This window comes from Aspergillus nidulans, chromosome VIII (genome assembly GCF_000011425.1).
Source record: "Aspergillus nidulans FGSC A4 chromosome VIII".
Lineage (NCBI taxonomy): Eukaryota > Fungi > Ascomycota > Eurotiomycetes > Eurotiales > Aspergillaceae > Aspergillus > Aspergillus nidulans.
In genome coordinates this window covers 459,288-475,604 of record NC_066264.1, presented here as the reverse complement: position 1 = coordinate 475,604, position 16,317 = coordinate 459,288, and the positions used below count along the sequence as shown (strand labels likewise).

The 16,317-nt window shown below is 48.8% G+C and overlaps 6 protein-coding genes across 6 annotated transcripts, besides 1 other annotated feature; 5 read left to right on the top strand and 1 right to left on the bottom strand.

The window, feature by feature from the left end:
* Nucleotides 1-16,317: part of a sequence feature (contig 1.172 1..523550(1)) that runs on past both edges of the window.
* ANIA_09385 (uncharacterized protein) lies at nucleotides 686-1,413 on the top strand (the record flags this gene model as incomplete). The annotated part of the gene is made up of 3 exons (XM_677562.1): nucleotides 686-766; nucleotides 798-1,064; nucleotides 1,330-1,413. The coding sequence occupies 3 exons, from the start codon at nucleotides 686-688 to the stop codon at nucleotides 1,411-1,413; spliced, it is 432 nt and encodes a 143-aa protein (XP_682654.1).
* On the top strand, nucleotides 3,894-5,481 carry ANIA_09384 (protein CYP584E1; the record flags this gene model as incomplete). The annotated part of the gene is made up of 2 exons (XM_677561.1): nucleotides 3,894-5,016; nucleotides 5,066-5,481. The coding sequence occupies 2 exons, from the start codon at nucleotides 3,894-3,896 to the stop codon at nucleotides 5,479-5,481; spliced, it is 1,539 nt and encodes a 512-aa protein (XP_682653.1).
* Nucleotides 5,875-7,103, top strand: ANIA_09383 (protein urhC; the record flags this gene model as incomplete). The annotated part of the gene is made up of 3 exons (XM_677560.1): nucleotides 5,875-6,493; nucleotides 6,541-6,971; nucleotides 7,017-7,103. The coding sequence occupies 3 exons, from the start codon at nucleotides 5,875-5,877 to the stop codon at nucleotides 7,101-7,103; spliced, it is 1,137 nt and encodes a 378-aa protein (XP_682652.1).
* On the bottom strand, nucleotides 9,203-11,135 carry ANIA_09382 (uncharacterized protein; the record flags this gene model as incomplete). The annotated part of the gene is made up of 7 exons (XM_677559.1): nucleotides 9,203-9,629; nucleotides 9,676-9,830; nucleotides 9,903-9,982; nucleotides 10,067-10,090; nucleotides 10,256-10,476; nucleotides 10,852-10,913; nucleotides 10,977-11,135. The coding sequence occupies 7 exons, from the start codon at nucleotides 11,133-11,135 to the stop codon at nucleotides 9,203-9,205; spliced, it is 1,128 nt and encodes a 375-aa protein (XP_682651.1).
* Nucleotides 12,583-13,965, top strand: ANIA_09381 (uncharacterized protein; the record flags this gene model as incomplete). Its single annotated transcript, XM_677558.1, has 2 exons — nucleotides 12,583-13,408; nucleotides 13,610-13,965. 2 exons carry the CDS (start codon nucleotides 12,583-12,585, stop codon nucleotides 13,963-13,965), a joined length of 1,182 nt encoding a protein of 393 aa, XP_682650.1.
* ANIA_09380 (chitin deacetylase) lies at nucleotides 15,210-16,267 on the top strand. The gene is made up of 3 exons (XM_677557.2): nucleotides 15,210-15,558; nucleotides 15,630-15,997; nucleotides 16,056-16,267. The coding sequence occupies exons 1-3, from the start codon at nucleotides 15,266-15,268 to the stop codon at nucleotides 16,106-16,108; spliced, it is 714 nt and encodes a 237-aa protein (XP_682649.1). The 5' UTR covers nucleotides 15,210-15,265; the 3' UTR covers nucleotides 16,109-16,267.

Sequence of the window (16,317 nt, the reverse complement as noted above, 5' to 3'; positions counted from 1 at the left end):
GAAACATTTGTTTCATATCCCCTTGTCGATAAATGAATTGGCTTCTGCTTTCTCTGTAACTACGTCACCGGCCTGATCTGACCTATCGCGCCTTCCATCATGGTACGGACCCTCGTCCAACTCGGTACGTGGCAAATCAATACGGAGTACCGTATTGATTTCAGATCGTTATTCAGATCGCCATCACCTCGATCTGACTCGGTTGTCTTAGGTCCAGCCTGACGGTACGGGCAGAGAGCATTCCAAGAAAGCAACCAGCAGCCTTGAAACTAAGAAAATGAGCACGTCACCTGCATGAATCGGGCTTCATCCCGGTTCGCCCAGCTTGAATCTCTGCATGACGTCTGTCGTTTCACTGGCGATGGTCATGATACTAGTCTATATTCCAGGTCTGGGCGCACTACCTTACCCACCGTCCTTCTCGTTGGGTGCATCTTGGTACTAGGATTCCTCCATCACGCGAGGCCATTAACATGGGAGCGAACTTAGGCTGAGATAGAACATCACCTATCCCGAGTTCCACGTATCTAACATTGCAACAATCCGGTTGACCCCTCAGACTGGAAAAAGCAAGTCAACCCCATAGACCATCTATTTAGCCTCACTTTTCCGGTTTCTACAATTGGCCTGTTGCAGTCCAGAGAGGCTAGGAGCCACTGGGTTAACTGATGCTGATTTGCGCAACATGCATCAGACTCCACGTGGAGGCCAGGAGGTCCCTGTCACTACGCGATTTATTCCATTATGTCTAGAACAAGTGAACATTGTATATAAACTTTTGGGACCCCGATGAGCAGGTTAACTGTCCCTTCTCATACGCGGATGGAACCTCCGTGGGCCCACGAGGCACTGCAGCTTTACAAATCCTCAGCACCATTCTGCATGGAGTTTTGAGGCTAACGCGGCATCCTTTGAGCTACCCGATAATTCACACAAGTTTGATCGTTGTTCGACTAGTGACTAGGAATCGATTCGACAGTTCTGATTCTCAGTTGCGGATACGGGATCTCATGTGCTCCTCGGATTTCCACGACTTCAATCAGTGGTTAAACACTGCTGAGACCGTAAGGTCAATACACTATCAATCAGGGCGCCTAGGCTTCTGCCTTGTCGACTGATAGCTAACACACCAGGCCCACGAAGTGCGAAGAAGTATCCAGGTCCAAGGACTCGTTGGAGCTTGTCAACCTCGCCATGCAGATATCCATTTACTATGGCATGCTCTATCTGGAGTCTATGCATGAGGCCGGTTGCTAATGTACTTTTGAAAGAGCAAGGCTGGCCTGTCGTAGCGACTAATTAATAAGCTATGCTATTCCTTGAAACTAGACTAGCGCGTATTGCCTTGCATTCCCACGAACCTACAGACAGCTCATGGCTACACCGACAGTGCCACGGCCACCCAGCGAGTGATTTTCGTCTCGTTGAATCAGGGAGACTTAAACAGATCGTTGAGCGCTAATCAAACAAGAGCGTTGATTTCCACGAATTGCTAAATAAATAATCTGGAGAAAAGGTGACTGCCAAATCTATCAATCGCCTGGACGGTCTATTCAATCTGGACCCTGCATTTCGCACGCTCCCCATAAACCCTGGGCTAAGCATTTGCTCTAATCCTGCTGCACGCGCTCAGACCGACATCCCATCCGCACTCTCGGCACTTGTGTCTCATACATTGGCTGATTGGATGCATTCCAATGTGCCTTGCTTGGCTAGACCAGCCTTTCTTGTAACCCCTTGACCAATTAGCTATCCTCGCCGAGCTCCCATCGAAGAGAGCGCAAGGACTGGCTAGCATTATTGTTAACTATTGCATAGTACCTGACAAAGCTTGACTATCAAATGCGACGTAGATATGGTAGCTAGGCTGCTTATAACTGCGCATGACGACGAGCTAGGTTCAATAGAATCCTATGGCGATCAGTGAGCTCTATGTTCTACCCCTGATGTGGTGATACATAGTAGTTCTAAGACCCAGCTGACCCTATATTGCTAGACAGCCTTAACGTTCTTCGGATTTCCAAAAGAAGACAAGATAACAGGACCACCTATCCTCTTCACTTGGTCTACATCCAGATCGCAAAATAACAACAGATTTTTCGTCACTGGATCGCAAATGTGCGCGCAGAGAACACACAGTCTTAAGCACCTCGTAAGCCAAATATGGTGCCAAGTGCTCAGCTTCCTAATGAGGAAGCTCAAGGCTGCAGTATCTCAACGCTTGTTACTACCGCAAGCACCAGATATATGCATGCTAACAGTTTTGGCAGGACTAATCCAGACATCGTCTCATGGAACCAAGTGGGACGAATGTATCGAGTCTTTTATCCCTACTTTCACCGAGTATTGCTCAACAAGCTAGGTACCTAGGCGGCGCTCTAAGGAGCGCAAGTTGGAAGCATTGCCTTCTGCTTTAGAAAGTAACAATACTGTATTTACAGACCGAACGTAGTGTTAATGTTGAGAAGTTATTTTTTTGTGTAGATCGCAATCCATGTAGTTGGGCATCTAACCAGCTGATCTACTGTACCGGCATCTAACCTGCCATCGAGATGCAAACACCGACAGCTGGTTTGAAAGAGCAGTGACGGTATTTTCTACGTCCAACAAATCGTACTTCGTCGGCCTTTGTAGAGATGCAAGGTGGGCAGTCAGGTGACAGAATCCTTACAGGTGCTAGATCATAGCTGTAGGAGCTAGATATTCGGATCCGACGCACCCGAGTTGCTCAACTTCTCGAGTATCCCATCGGTGGCCCATCATTTGACCTCCTTTAAGAAATGCATGACTTCGCCGCCCAAACGTAAATCGCAAGTCTCCGTCAGGCGACGGCCCAGCCTCAGCTCCAAGCTCAGCTTCGAGGCTAGCAGCAGTCTTCTTGTACTTCTTAAGGCCATTAATGCAGTACGCGCGAACAACAACCAGTTCTTACGCATATTTCTAAAGTAAGGCAAGAAGATGACTTCTCGGTCTCTTAGACATTGAAAACAAAGCAGAAAAGATCTGTTGTAGATGGTTTTGGGTTGAGAAATATAAATATAATTATAATTATGATTATATATATTATCACACAGCCTCCGTATCAGTGTATCTGAACCAGTCTGTGACTTTCGGCTAATGTGGAATCTTCAGTCACCTGCGCAGTACGAGCAAGCTTGGCAGCGGCCTGAAGGCCGCACGCGCACCCTGATCAGGATGGTGAACTGTTGAGTCACTGTTGGTTTGAACCAGTTCAGCACTTCAACCCAGCTATGGACGGAGTCGGAGACGGAGACGGACGGATGAAAATCCATCCGGAGAGATCAGAAGAAAGCTAGTGTCTGGAAGCTTTACCTAAACAGGAAGGAGCACGTGGAGTCCAGGTTCTTTATGCCATAAAGAAAACATAACATAATCAACAGATGCACAGAGGCCTTGTACATAGCAACTCCATAAAGATCATGGTAGATGTTCTGCCCACGAGATAATGCAGACTGCAGTGTTCGTGCATATCTGGCGTTCTAGCAAACCAGCATCTGCTGAGATTACATCTGATTCCTTTGTTTGAAAAGAAAAAGCCTCGGCTGAGATCACTGATCGTCCTAAGATTCCCCGCTCTCTGGGTCTGCAGACAGCTAGGCCAGTAAGAATGATGCTTGGGGCAACTCTTTAGCTCTTCGCCTATACTGGTTGTCCAATCTCAAGCTTTCAGAGGTCATCGCTTCCCAAGTGGGTTGCTCCAAATCTGATATTCGGCGTGGTCGGGTAGACGGTCCACCCGCTCAGGCACGTTAACGTCACACCCCAACCCTGCTTCTTAAAGCCTTCATGCTCTCAACAGCTAAATTCGCCAGGATGCCCAGGACCAACGGACTGACTGACTGACTGACGAACTAGCAAAGCAAGCAACCAGAATGGCGCTCCTCGGCCTGCTCGAAACCTACCGAGATCCGCTCGCCTTTGTGGCTGCCCTCTCCGCGGTGTTTTACCTTCTCTCCTGCCTGCACCGACGATGGCGACGGTACCAGTTTGCAAAGGAGAACGGATGCGAACCGGTCGTGGGAAAGATCCCTAGCTATGATCCTTTTCTATCGCTCGACAGACTCTATCGCTTGACCAAGCTGGCCAGAAACCGCAAGTTGCTGGAAAACAACGTTCAGCGGTTCAAGGAATTTGGCAATACCCATCGAGCCAAACGCATCACCACGCCGATGATCGTGACGCGCGATCCGCAAAATATAAAGGCTATTCTTTCACTGAAGTTTGGTGACTATAGCATGGGCGATAGGATCAGGATTTTTGGCCCTCTCCTGGGCCACGGCATCTTCACCTCTGACGGCGAGGACTGGGCCCGATCCCGCCATATGATCCGCCCCAACTTCGTCAAAGAACAAGTCGCGCACCTTGAGATTTTCGAAGAACTCATGGACGACCTCTTTGCCCTTATACCGACCGACGGCAGCACTGTCGATCTTCAGGAACTATTTTTCGGCTTCACGATCGACTCTGCGACTGAATTTCTTTGCGGCCATAATGTTCATAGTCTGAAGAAGCGGCGATCAGGGGTTATAGATGACGAGCCGGACTTCGCTGAAGCTTTCAACTACTCGCTTGACAACATCTCGAAGAATGGCCGTTTTGGCCCACTGATGTTTCTGAATCGTGACCCGAAAGCTGTTGAATCGCATCGCATTTGTCACGAGAGCATGGACCAGTTCGTAGACAAGGCTATCAGAATGCGCGAGAGATATAATGAAGAGAAGATTGTCGACGAGGCTGCAGAGCGCAGGTACATGTTCCTTTACGGATTGGCTCAGCAAACCGGCGACCGGAGGCGAATCCGTGATGAAGTTTTGAATATCCTCTTAGCAGGTCGCGACACGACGGCTTCGCTTCTGAGCAACATGTTCTTTCTGCTGGCAAAACATCCAAGCACCTGGGCGAAACTGCAGGAGGAGGTCGCTACACTTGAAGGCCGTGCTCCGACTTACGAGCAGCTGCGGAATATGAAGTACCTTAAATACTGTCTCAACGAAAGTGAGTGAAGCCGTCTAATAGCTGGACCCAAGAAAACTAACATCCGCAGCGCTCCGTCTCTTCCCTGTCGTTCCGGTCAACTCACGCACCGCCATCAGAGACACGGTCCTTCCCGTTGGTGGTGGCCCAGACGGCCAGTCGCCCGCTTTTGTGCCCAAGGGCACGATGGTCGCGTACAGTGTCTACGCCATGCATCGCCGAGAAGATTATTATGGGGCTGATGCCGAAGAGTTCCGTCCCGAGCGTTGGGCCGATCTACGACCCGGTTGGGAATACCTGCCGTTTAATGGAGGCCCTCGGATTTGCGTAGGCCAGCAGTATGCCTTAACTGAAGCAGCGTATGTCACAACGCGACTCGCTCAGCGATACTCAATTCTGGAGAGTCGTGATCCTGGCCCATGGGAGGAAAAGCTGACGTTGACGTTGTGCTCGTATAATGGAACCCAAGTCAGTCTTCGGCATTAAAAAACCTCTAAAACCTATCCTTGTTCAACGAGCTTTATGAGCAGATCACTCATTTCGGGTTTTGCTCTGTTTTTGTACAAGGCTTGTTTCCACCGGACTGAGACGGTCTGCGACAAGTCAAATTCCCCGCTATAAATTGTATGATTATGAATAATGACTGCTCCTCTCCACAATTTTCCTGAAGATGCCAAGTTTGCCAAGCTGTCTGAAGGTCTTAATTTTTCCGGTGCGGAGAAGCTCAGTGTTAATTTCTCCGTCGGCCAGGGCCTTGGGATCGTCAGGCCTATCGTCAAGCATAGCTCCCCATGCAATGAGACCAGCCCCAACAAATTATAAAAGGGGCCAGCTCTGCTGGGTGGGTGGCCTGTCTATTCCATCAACAAAACATTTACAATGAAAGTTCCGACAATTGCCAAATCGGCTCTTCTCCTGGCCACTGCGGCCAACGCTGCCAACTACACGGAATGGCTGGCGCAGTCTTTCTTCAGCAAGGGTGTCACACTCTCGCGGAATTACGCCTACGCCGTTCTCTACACAGGCGTTGAATATGCCTACAACAAAACCGGCGATCCGGCCTACTTTGACTACATCAAGGCCCAGATCGATGGAGTTGTGAATGAAGACGGCTCACTGGTTGAACCTATCACAGATACACTATCGCTTGACGACATTCGCATAGGTCGCAACTTTCTCTACCTCTGGACTGTCACCGGCGACAAGAAGTACAAGATCGCTGCGGATGGACTCCGAAAGCAGCTCGACTTCACGCCCCGCAACCAGGACGGTGGGTTCTGGCACCGCAAGCCGACTTATCCCAACCAGATGTGGCTGGATGGACTCTACATGGCGTCGAACTTTTACGCGCAGTGGACCAACTGGTTCCAGCCAAACAACAAGACTGCCTGGGATGATATTATCCTACAGTACGACTTGATCGAGGCGCACATCCGCGACAACGAGACTGGTCTGCTCTTTCATGGATACGATGCCAGCAAAGTCGCTGTTTGGGCTGGTGAGTCTCTTGCTCTTTCAGCTGGTGATGATGCTTACTTAGCTTAGACCCCGTCACCGGTGCTTCTCCGCATATCTGGAGCCGCGCAGTAGGCTGGTACTTTGTCTCGCTTGTTGAGCTTCTGGACTACTTCCCCAAATCTCACCCCGGCTACAAGCGAACTCTGCAGCGCTACCAAAGCCTTGCCAAGGCTGTCAAGAAAAGCCAAGATGAGTCCGGCGGCTGGTGGCTCATCCAGGACCCGCCATACCCAAGCGATCCTAGGAACTACATTGAGAGCAGCGCCAGTGCCATGTTTACTTATGCTTTGTTGCGGGGTATCCGTAAAGGATTCATCCCTGCCAAGGAATACAAGCCGGTTGCGCTGGACGGATATTCGCTTCTGAAGAACGAGTTCCTCTCGCACAATGCGAACGGAACGCTCAACTGGGAGGGGACCGTGCAGGTAGGAAGTTTGAGTGGGAACGGAACGTTCGAGGTAGGCGCCTCCTTGGTCTTATAGGGACTGTGCTAATCCTGATAGTACTACATCTCTGTCCCAGTTGTCCAGAACGATTACAAGGGTGCTGGGCCTTTCATGTACGCTAGCTACGAGTTGGAAGCGTACTGAGTGGGCGATGGCAGAATGGGAATTATGGAAAAGTAGCTTTGATCATCAATCAACCTAGACATCATAGAAGATTGAGGCTTGTGACGACCTCTTGCTTATCATTTCACCTTCCGCGAAGTAGACTGTGCGCCTTTTGCTTTTCCGGCAATGCCATGCTCCCGGATTCGCCAGGGTAGTTGACTTCTAAATTACTACATAGGACGAACAGCTCTCTGCCGCCTTTGATCCGAGTTTCAACGGCCTTGCCGCCTGGCCTCTAGCAAACCCGCAAAAGATGCCCTTAAGCTAAAGTCGGTTGAGGGCTAGTGTGGCTTAACCAACTGTTTCCGACGCATGATAGTACTGAGTAACCTCGAAACAGTACATTGGCCTTGTCGCTATATAGAATAATGCGACACCAGCTAGTCTTCCTCGTTTCGCTGTAGATGGCGACATAATAACTGCCTGTCCCGGGCGTAGTCTTTCGGCTGTCATCAACTGCCCAAGCAGAAAATCAAACAAAAATCCTACCAATCGGGCTCGACTCCTGGAAGTGACGATAGACCTCTTTAATGGCCCCTCCAGTTGTAAACCTGCACTTCGCCCATGTCATTAGGATTTTGTGGCACTCTCGACCCAGGCTAGAAATACCGCCCATATGTCGAACCGAGAGATCGTATGCTGGTAAAGTCTCCCTCGCAAGAAGTTAGCTACCCATTTTTTACAGCCTGCTATAATTTCTTGAACAACGCCTCGTGCGTCGCATCTCGAGCAGTCGAGACAAGACAAGCTAGACGCTACTGAGTCGTAGCGAACGTTCTCGCAGACAAGTACTGGCTACATCCTAGCAGGTAAGCCCCGAAAAGAATCAGTTAAACATTCTATTGCTTGCTCGTCCGTAAAGACAGATGTTCGCACGGTTCAAGGTTGAGCCCAGAGAGTCAGTCCACCGCAGTGGTCCTGCGACATCGGCATGTATCTGGTTAGTATTTCAACCCAATCGATACGTGTATTGGAGTTCCTTCTCGACGAGGCAGCTAGGGTGGCTGGAGGTAGTATATTTGCCTGTGAATACGATGTTGTTCATAGCCATGGCTTAGTATTTCACCTTCTACTGCACGCACAGCCCCCGTGAATTATGCGTCGCGGAATATATTTCCACCTGCATGCTGTGAAACATGGGTATGCCAATATTCACTGACAACTGTAAGCGGGACGGCAAGGCCGGTGACTGGTATACTGGAAACCGCCGTATTCGCTGTCTACGATATGAAGCACGTACACCAGCTCAGAAAGCTCTTGTTCCTGATGTAATTCTGCAGGAAAATAATTATCCAGCCGGGACATCAGGATACAGAAGTTAGTCAATATCTTACTACAACGAAAGACACCACAGGTCGCGCCTCACATAATTAGTTGTACGACGCGGTTCGTGAGGGTATGTTCAGCGAGTTAGGGCACGGGCCGCGAGAGCCCTAATATCTTATACAGACATTCTACCTTTCTAACGGAGACTGCTCAGCATCCGTTTGTCCATATAACAGACTCACAGTACAACGGCAAACTATGAAGACCGCTTTTGGTGCCTCAGCTCAGCCTCGTAGGCAGCAAAGCGTGCAAAGGGCGGCTGTTTGTTTCTCAGATACCCTTACTGAAGATTGTTTAATCGAGACCTTGATAGTCAATCAACAGCACCGTAACGGAATACTGACGTTCTCTTTTCTTTGATGAACTCGTCAATAACGGCTCTACCTTTTCTGAATGTCATCAACAAGAGGCTGCTAATAATTTGGGTGCACGACAAAAGATGAAGAAAATGGTTTACCTGCACGCTGCATACATGCTTGACAGGTAATCTTTGTTAGTCGATGGGCATTATCAGAGTGTGCGTCTCAATTCTGATCATTCTGACGTCGTAGTAAGTTTTTTTTGACAGGCATAATCTCATCACAGTTGGAGAAAAGGCTGACATTGACTCAAAAAAGCCGGTGCTCAACGGACCGCTGCGCCAAGTCAACATAGTTTGATAGACGTAAATCTATGTTACACTTGGTTGAATACTATCGAAGTCCTTTATAGGGGAACAGATTGTTTTCACGGACGTCGAGAGCCCCAGTAGGTTAGTCTTGCATCGAAGCAACGCCATCGCTCTTCTTCCTACTGCGGCATTCAATACCCTGAGCACCCACAGTACTTAAGCAACCCATGATTAGCGCCAGCTGAAAGACGTTGATCAGGACTCCATTATACGCATCTAGGACTGCAGGCAACTGCTCTTCGATCACCAGTCCCGCAGTCCAGTCGCGCCAGCATGAGTCAAGACTCGAAATCTCCAGCGCAGCCAGATTCTCTGTCAGCTTGGTGGTGAAGAGACTCTGCGCAACGAAGGTGAAGAGCGCACCACCGAGAATCTGCAGGAACATGATAATCGCAGTGCCCACGGATACGTCTGGGAGCGTAAGGTCAGCCTGGGCGGCCACACCACCTTTGCTGAAATCCGCAGCCGAGACGTAGTCCGTTGAGAGAAAGAGATCCGACCCAACGGGACTGGGAGACGTCGACAGTGAACGTTGTGATAAAGCCCGCGCCCAACGAGGTGATGATGCTGCTGGCAACGAAGATTGGCGCGTAGTAACCTAGGCCAGTCGTCAAGGCGCCGGAGAGGATAATGCCGATTACATTGGCAAGGACCATGGGAAGGGAGTCGATGCCCGAGCGGACGGTGAAGGCGCCACGGATGGCTTGGAACTGGAATCAGGGCATGTTAGGCGAATGGAGGCGGAATTGGGGTTGTATTACCCAGATAGGGATATAACAAACCATGAAGAACGGGGCACCGATGCAAAGACCAAAGAAAGAGGCAAACGCAATCGATCGCTGCCTTACGATCCGGGCAGGGACTGTATTGAATTAGGCTTGCTGATGTGTTTTCTTTTCTTCTTTTTATGTCGAAGAAAGAGAAAAAGAAAATCTAGAGCACTCACCCGTTGCGTCATCACTCATGCTAGCTGCAAAAGAATAAACACCAAAAAGCCCAAACCAAACAGAAAAAAGAGGGTGATGATTCGGCCATTAAACCATGGAGATTCTACACCACTCCAATGGAGAGGAAGGAGAAGACAAATAACTGCTGGCACAAAGATCATGGTTCCGAGCGGGTCGAGTTCCCTCACTGTATGCACCAAGGAGTTCTTCTGTGGAGGAGTTCGCTGGGGCAACTTGAGCAACGTCAAGAGGCCGGCAGTGGTAACAGCTCCGATAGGTAAGTTGATATAGAAACACCAGCACCAGGTCGCGTGTTCTGTGAATGCGCCACCCAACTTGCAAGAGCCTAAATGTCAGCAGAGGTCTGCGTGCGGAAACGCCCCAAAGGAGGCTCTTATCTTCTGACATACTAGTGGGACAACAACAGTAGAAATTCCATACATCCATCCAATGAGGCCAAAAAATATAGGTCTCTTTTCCAGTGGTACAGTGTGAGCCAACGTAACAAGAGCTCCAGTGACAATCCCAGCACTTCCTAGGCCCGCAACTGCACAACCGACAATCAGCACGGTTGAAGTCGGTGCAGCACCGCAAATCAGAGAACCAAGCTCGAATATTAACAGGGCTGTGAGAAAGACCCATTTGATATTGAAGAGGGTATAAGATTTCCCGTACAGTAGTTGAATTGCTAGTAAACACTTGGTTCAGAACCTTGGCTCAACTAACAAACGATTAGGGCAGGAGTTGCATATAGCAAGTGGTAAGAAGATAAGATGAGGCGTACCAACCCACGTCATTGAGCGCATGGAACTGATCTGTGATCTTGGTGATAGCAACGGCCATGATCTGCCGGAACTCTTAGTGGGAATTCATTCATTTAATAGAAAAGGATGATTATGGGCCACGTACCGTATTGTCCAAGGCTACACGAAACACTGCTAACATCAATATATTGGCGTTTACGCTAAGCCTCGTACTCGAAGGTAAGTACTGATCATCTTCGCTCGAGTGGGCGGACTCAAGACCGCTTGGTTGTGAGATTCCAGGAGCGAGTGCTTTTTCAACCATCTTGATTTTTATGAACTAATTGAAGCGAACACAGGTTAACTGTTTGAGAAAAGCCAGTTCGAATGGATAAATCATTTGCAATTAATTATGCTGGGTTATAAAGGTCCCAGAAAACGGACCATAGGTAGATTTCAAATCATCCAAGCCCGGGGTTTATCTCAAGGCCGAAGGTATACAGTTATTATATAATGTAAGAAAGATTAGAACTAGAAAGCATTTTCTCCTTGCAATAACTTCAGAGGAGAAAGTGTCAGCGCTGTTTACAGTCGCTTCCATTGCTCTAGAGATGAAGACTGTCCGATTACAATGGAAATCAACTGCTTGAATAAAGACAATTGGCGACCTCGGTTATGCTAGAGACGTATATGCTTATCAATGACACGTTACACTGTTTCAAGGTCAATTTATTTCTTGCATTCTCAATTCTGTCAAGTTTGGGATAGCCGAATTATTACTGGCCACGCGAGTCATTTATCTTGTTTGCTTCTGATGAGCCCCCTGTACAACCTCGCAAGTTCGTAGCCGTGCAGCAGGAGCTTATCAGATCTGTGAGAGGCGATGGGCTATGGGTATTGGTCTCGAAAATATAGGGATTCTAAACTGGCAGCAGAATGCCCGGTACTTGCAGGCTCTCAGGCAGCTCATGGCCGTCGCTCCACCATTATTCCCAGCTGCTTGGTCCATATGCCATGGTTACCGAGAGACTAACAATGATTTATAAATACAATTATACGTATTCATGAGCTGTTAAACAACATGACGTCAAGATGCAGACCCAGAGAGAGCTCCAAGCATCTGGAGCGGCTGCAGTGCACGTCCATTAAATAAGGCTGTCCGTTATGACAACCGGCCATGCGGGGTATGAGCCTACCTTACTGACAGAAGGATGCCTCAAGAGTAATTTAGATAATTTCGAATGGTATGGTGGCCAAGCCAGAGTTCTCCTCAGAAGCTGGGCTTCCCAATTTGCACAGTCCTCTGGCGGCAACTCTGTGGAGAAATAAAGGAGCCGCAGTCAGCTAGGCTTCTCATCCTAGCAGAGTCTTGAACGAGATAGTCACATGCTGTTGCTTTTCTCAGTGACAGACGAGGCTACGCTGTTATTAATTCTGGCCTAACCTTGCCGGAGCCGCAGGGCGAAAGTTGTCAAAGGGCTACGGAGGCGTGCACCAAAAGTTTTTGCGCGACGCTAGTGTCACGCCATGTAATACTGTTACGCCCTACATAACAATTTCTATGGCAACCCCACTACCATACATACATTAATATTTTGACATATATTGCTTCTTCATTGTTTCAGCTGCCTGCAGCCTCTTGAAGCTATTCACACTGCTCATATATTCTATTTGACTGATCAATTTGGTGTTTTAGCACGCTTAGCACGCTTTTTATACTAATTCAACTTATCCTGCCACAGTTGCTCTCCTTCCTCAACACCAGCTTCATGATGCCTCGCGGCGGCTTTCATCCAGTAGAACTCCGTGTCCAAGTTCTTACTTTATCAGCTATCGGATTTAGTACAGAGAAGATCTCAAAATCTTTGAATCTCTCTCCTCGTACGGTCCAGAGCATCGTAAAGAAAGGCAGAGATCGTGGCTACCGGCCGGAAGTAAGCCTGCGCGTGCAGCTTGAATTTGTTGAGGATAGAAAGCGATCTGGCCGGCCTGTTGAGATTACTGAAGCTACTCAGAATACTGTTATTACTTCAGTAACTGCAGATCGAGCAGGGCGCGAGAAATTATCAGAAATTCTTGCTTATGAAGCTGGTATCTCCCATTCTTCTGTTCTTTGTATCCTTCATTCTCATGGCTTTGTTATTGCAAAACCTTCCTGGAAGCCTGGTCTGACTGAAGCTGCTTGTCTTAGGCGTCTTGAATTCTGCCTTGCCCACCAACATTGGACATTAGAAGACTGGAAACGCGTGATCTTTACCGACGAGACTGGTGTTATTCTTGGCCACCGCCGCGGAGCAATACGAGTGTGGAGGACTGTGAAAGATTCACATACAAGGAATTGTGTACGGAGGCGCTGGAAGGCCTGCTCTGACTTCATGGTATGGGGTTGCTTCTCATATAATAAGAAGGGCCCTTTACATATCTACAAGCCGGAGACTGCTGCCATGCGGAAGCAGGCAGATATAGAGATTGAAGCCATGAATCGTGAGCTGGAACCTCTATGCCGGGAGGAATGGGAGTTGGCTACAGGTCTTTCTCGTGTTCATTTACGCCCAAATCGCGGCCGTGTTCCTAAATGGAATTGGAACGAGAAGAACGGTAAGCTTATACGTAAAGGTAAAGGGGGGATTGATTGGTGGAGATATCAAACAGTTTGTTCCCTTATCTCTATAATTCTCTATTATAGAGTAGTTAAGCACGTGCTAATTACTTATTCTACTGCCTAGGAAGTCCTTAAACCTCTTCTTATTCCATTTGCAAAAGAATGCATGATTGAGCGCCCAAATACTATTGTTTTAGAGGATAGCGCGCCTGCCCACTGTCACCGAATCCAGCAGCATGTCTATAAAGCAGAAGACGTGCAAAAGATCCTTGACTGGCCTGGCAATTCACCGGATCTCAACGCAATTGAGCCGTGCTGGGCTTGGATGAAGAAGCGTACAACATCCCGCGGTGCGCCCCGCGATAAGAAGACAGGAGAAGCAGAATGGAGGCAGGCTTGGGCGGATCTCCCACAGGAGACTATACAACACTGGATTGAGCGTCTAATTTGTCATATTCAGATTGTTATCGAGCTAGAAGGGGGTAATGAATACAAGGAGGGCCGTGAGGATCGCGATACGCGTAGTTGGGCAGGCAGGCGGATTAAAGGGTGACTATCACCACGTGTAGACCTCGCTCTACAGCCAATAGAGGCCCCTGAATAGCTTCATTTCTCTTGTTTTTGATTTCGGGGTTTATGCGGATATAGTTAGTTGTGGGTCAAAAAACATGTTGCTATAGTAATTTGTATGTAAGCTTGTTACGTCGGCGCATTAAATTACTAGCGTCGCGCAAAAACTTTTGGTGCACGCCTCCGTACTCGGCATGGCTTCTGCCTATGCGAAGCCTGGACCCGGTTCAATTGACTTATTTAGCGAGTGACGTATCCGACAAGGGAGACCCACTTCACGGGTTTATCAAAATGGTGATGTGAGATACGGTAGGGACGGAAGGGAGGAAGTGAAAGTGAAAGTAGACTGGTCAATTGTCGGCGTCTTCATTCAACAAAGATGCAGGCGTATAGTGATACCATCAATATTCACAACGTCATTAAGAAGCCTTGTAAGAGTTCCTTGTAACTAGAAATCTTGTTTGCTGTATGATTACTATTCGAAAGGGCTGCAGCTTCCTGTACCGTCGGCGACAAGTCCGAGATTTTTCCAACTGGGATCAGCACGGGATGAGATAGTGCATCCATATATCCGTAGCCGATATGAATTTTCTCAAATCGATGAGGTCTATGACATGTCAGCGGTCTGTGCAGTCTCCATACCCCTTGTTGGATTCCTCCAGGTTGCCCTAACATTTGGGGGAAGCTCTACCGAAATCCAACAAGGGGTATAGAGACACACCAACAACAATCTGAAACCTATCCAAGAAGGGCTCTCTCCGTACCCTCCCTTCTGACTCGTACCATGCAAATGGACAGAACTAGGCTGATGGCCCGCCGGGGCGCATCTTGTCCACGCAGATCGAACTCCCCGCTGGTCGAATCATGGCCAACGCTTTTGCCTACTCTCGTATTAGCTGAACGCTAATTCTTGGTTCTCGATAAGGTGCAGCCGCTAGCAAGATAACAACTCAGAAAGGATCGGTGCCCACAAACATCACTTTGCAGTAGCCAACCATGCTTGCTTATTCTGGCTAATTGCCGGCTAGACCTGCAGGGAGAGCTTCCTCCGAAGAGATCTGTGCGACAGGGCTAGACAAAACAAACAGACTATAATGGCTGGAGGTAGCTGTAATAATCCGGGGGCCTGTCACATATTATGCGATGCATGAGTCGATGCAGCTGCTATATCTTCTCGCTAGACTCCCTCCGCTGCTGTGACCGCGGACAGAATATATTATCCGCCTCCAGGACTGGTCTATAGCGGCATCTCGGTGTCAAACAAGGTCCAAACAAGGTCCAAGATGTTCGCAACGTTGGCTCTCGTCTTTACAGCTCTTGCCTCGAATGCCCTAACCACGCCTCTGCCTTTGGTTCGGAGAGTGCCAACAGGCCAGGTCATCACCCAATGCACAACACCAAACACCATTGCCCTCACATTCGACGACGGCCCGTCTGAGTACACGCCACAGCTGCTCGACCTGCTCAGCAGATACTCCGCTCGCGCTACCTTTTTTGTCCTCGGCGATGCAGCGGCGCAGAACCCAGGCCTTCTGCAACGCATGCGCGACGAAGGACATCAAGTCGGCGCACATACGTACGCCCACCCACCAAGCTTATCCAGTTAACCGTCTTTGTTACACGTCCGCTTATCAATCTTGTCTCTAGATACGACCACGTCTCCCTCCCCTCGCTGGGTTACGACGGAATCGCCTCCCAGATGACCCGCCTGGAGGAGGTCATCCGTCCAGCGCTCGGGGTAGCGCCCGCGTACATGCGGCCGCCGTACCTCGAGACTAATGAGCTTGTGCTCCAGGTGATGCGCGACCTCGATTACCGTGTCATCTCGGCAAGCGTCGACACAAAGGACTATGAGAACCAGGATGCAGACGCAATCATCAATACGAGCTTTCAGCTGTTTTTAGACCAACTGGATGCTGGTGGAAACATTGTGCTGGCTCATGATATTCATTATTGGACTGTTGCGAGTCTTGCAGAGAGGATGTTGCAGGAGGTTAATGCTCGAGGGTTGATAGGTAAGTTGTGTCTGTCTTCGAAATGAACGGGTAGTGTTTGCTGATACGAAACTCGCAGCTACGACTGTTGGTGATTGTCTCGGTGATGGAGAGATTGCGTGGTATCATTGAGCTGGCTGCATCTTCATAGTGTATAGCATGGTTTTTCACCTAACTGTGAATAGTTAGGGTTGGTCCGGGTAGGACTCACTTAATGAGCTTAGCATATATCATGGGACTAGTATAGCAGTCAAAAGGGGTATATGTCCCTTAATACAATAATCTGAAATATAATAAAAGGACAATCGATAAATCCTTGGTGACCCTTCCCACCGTGAGAT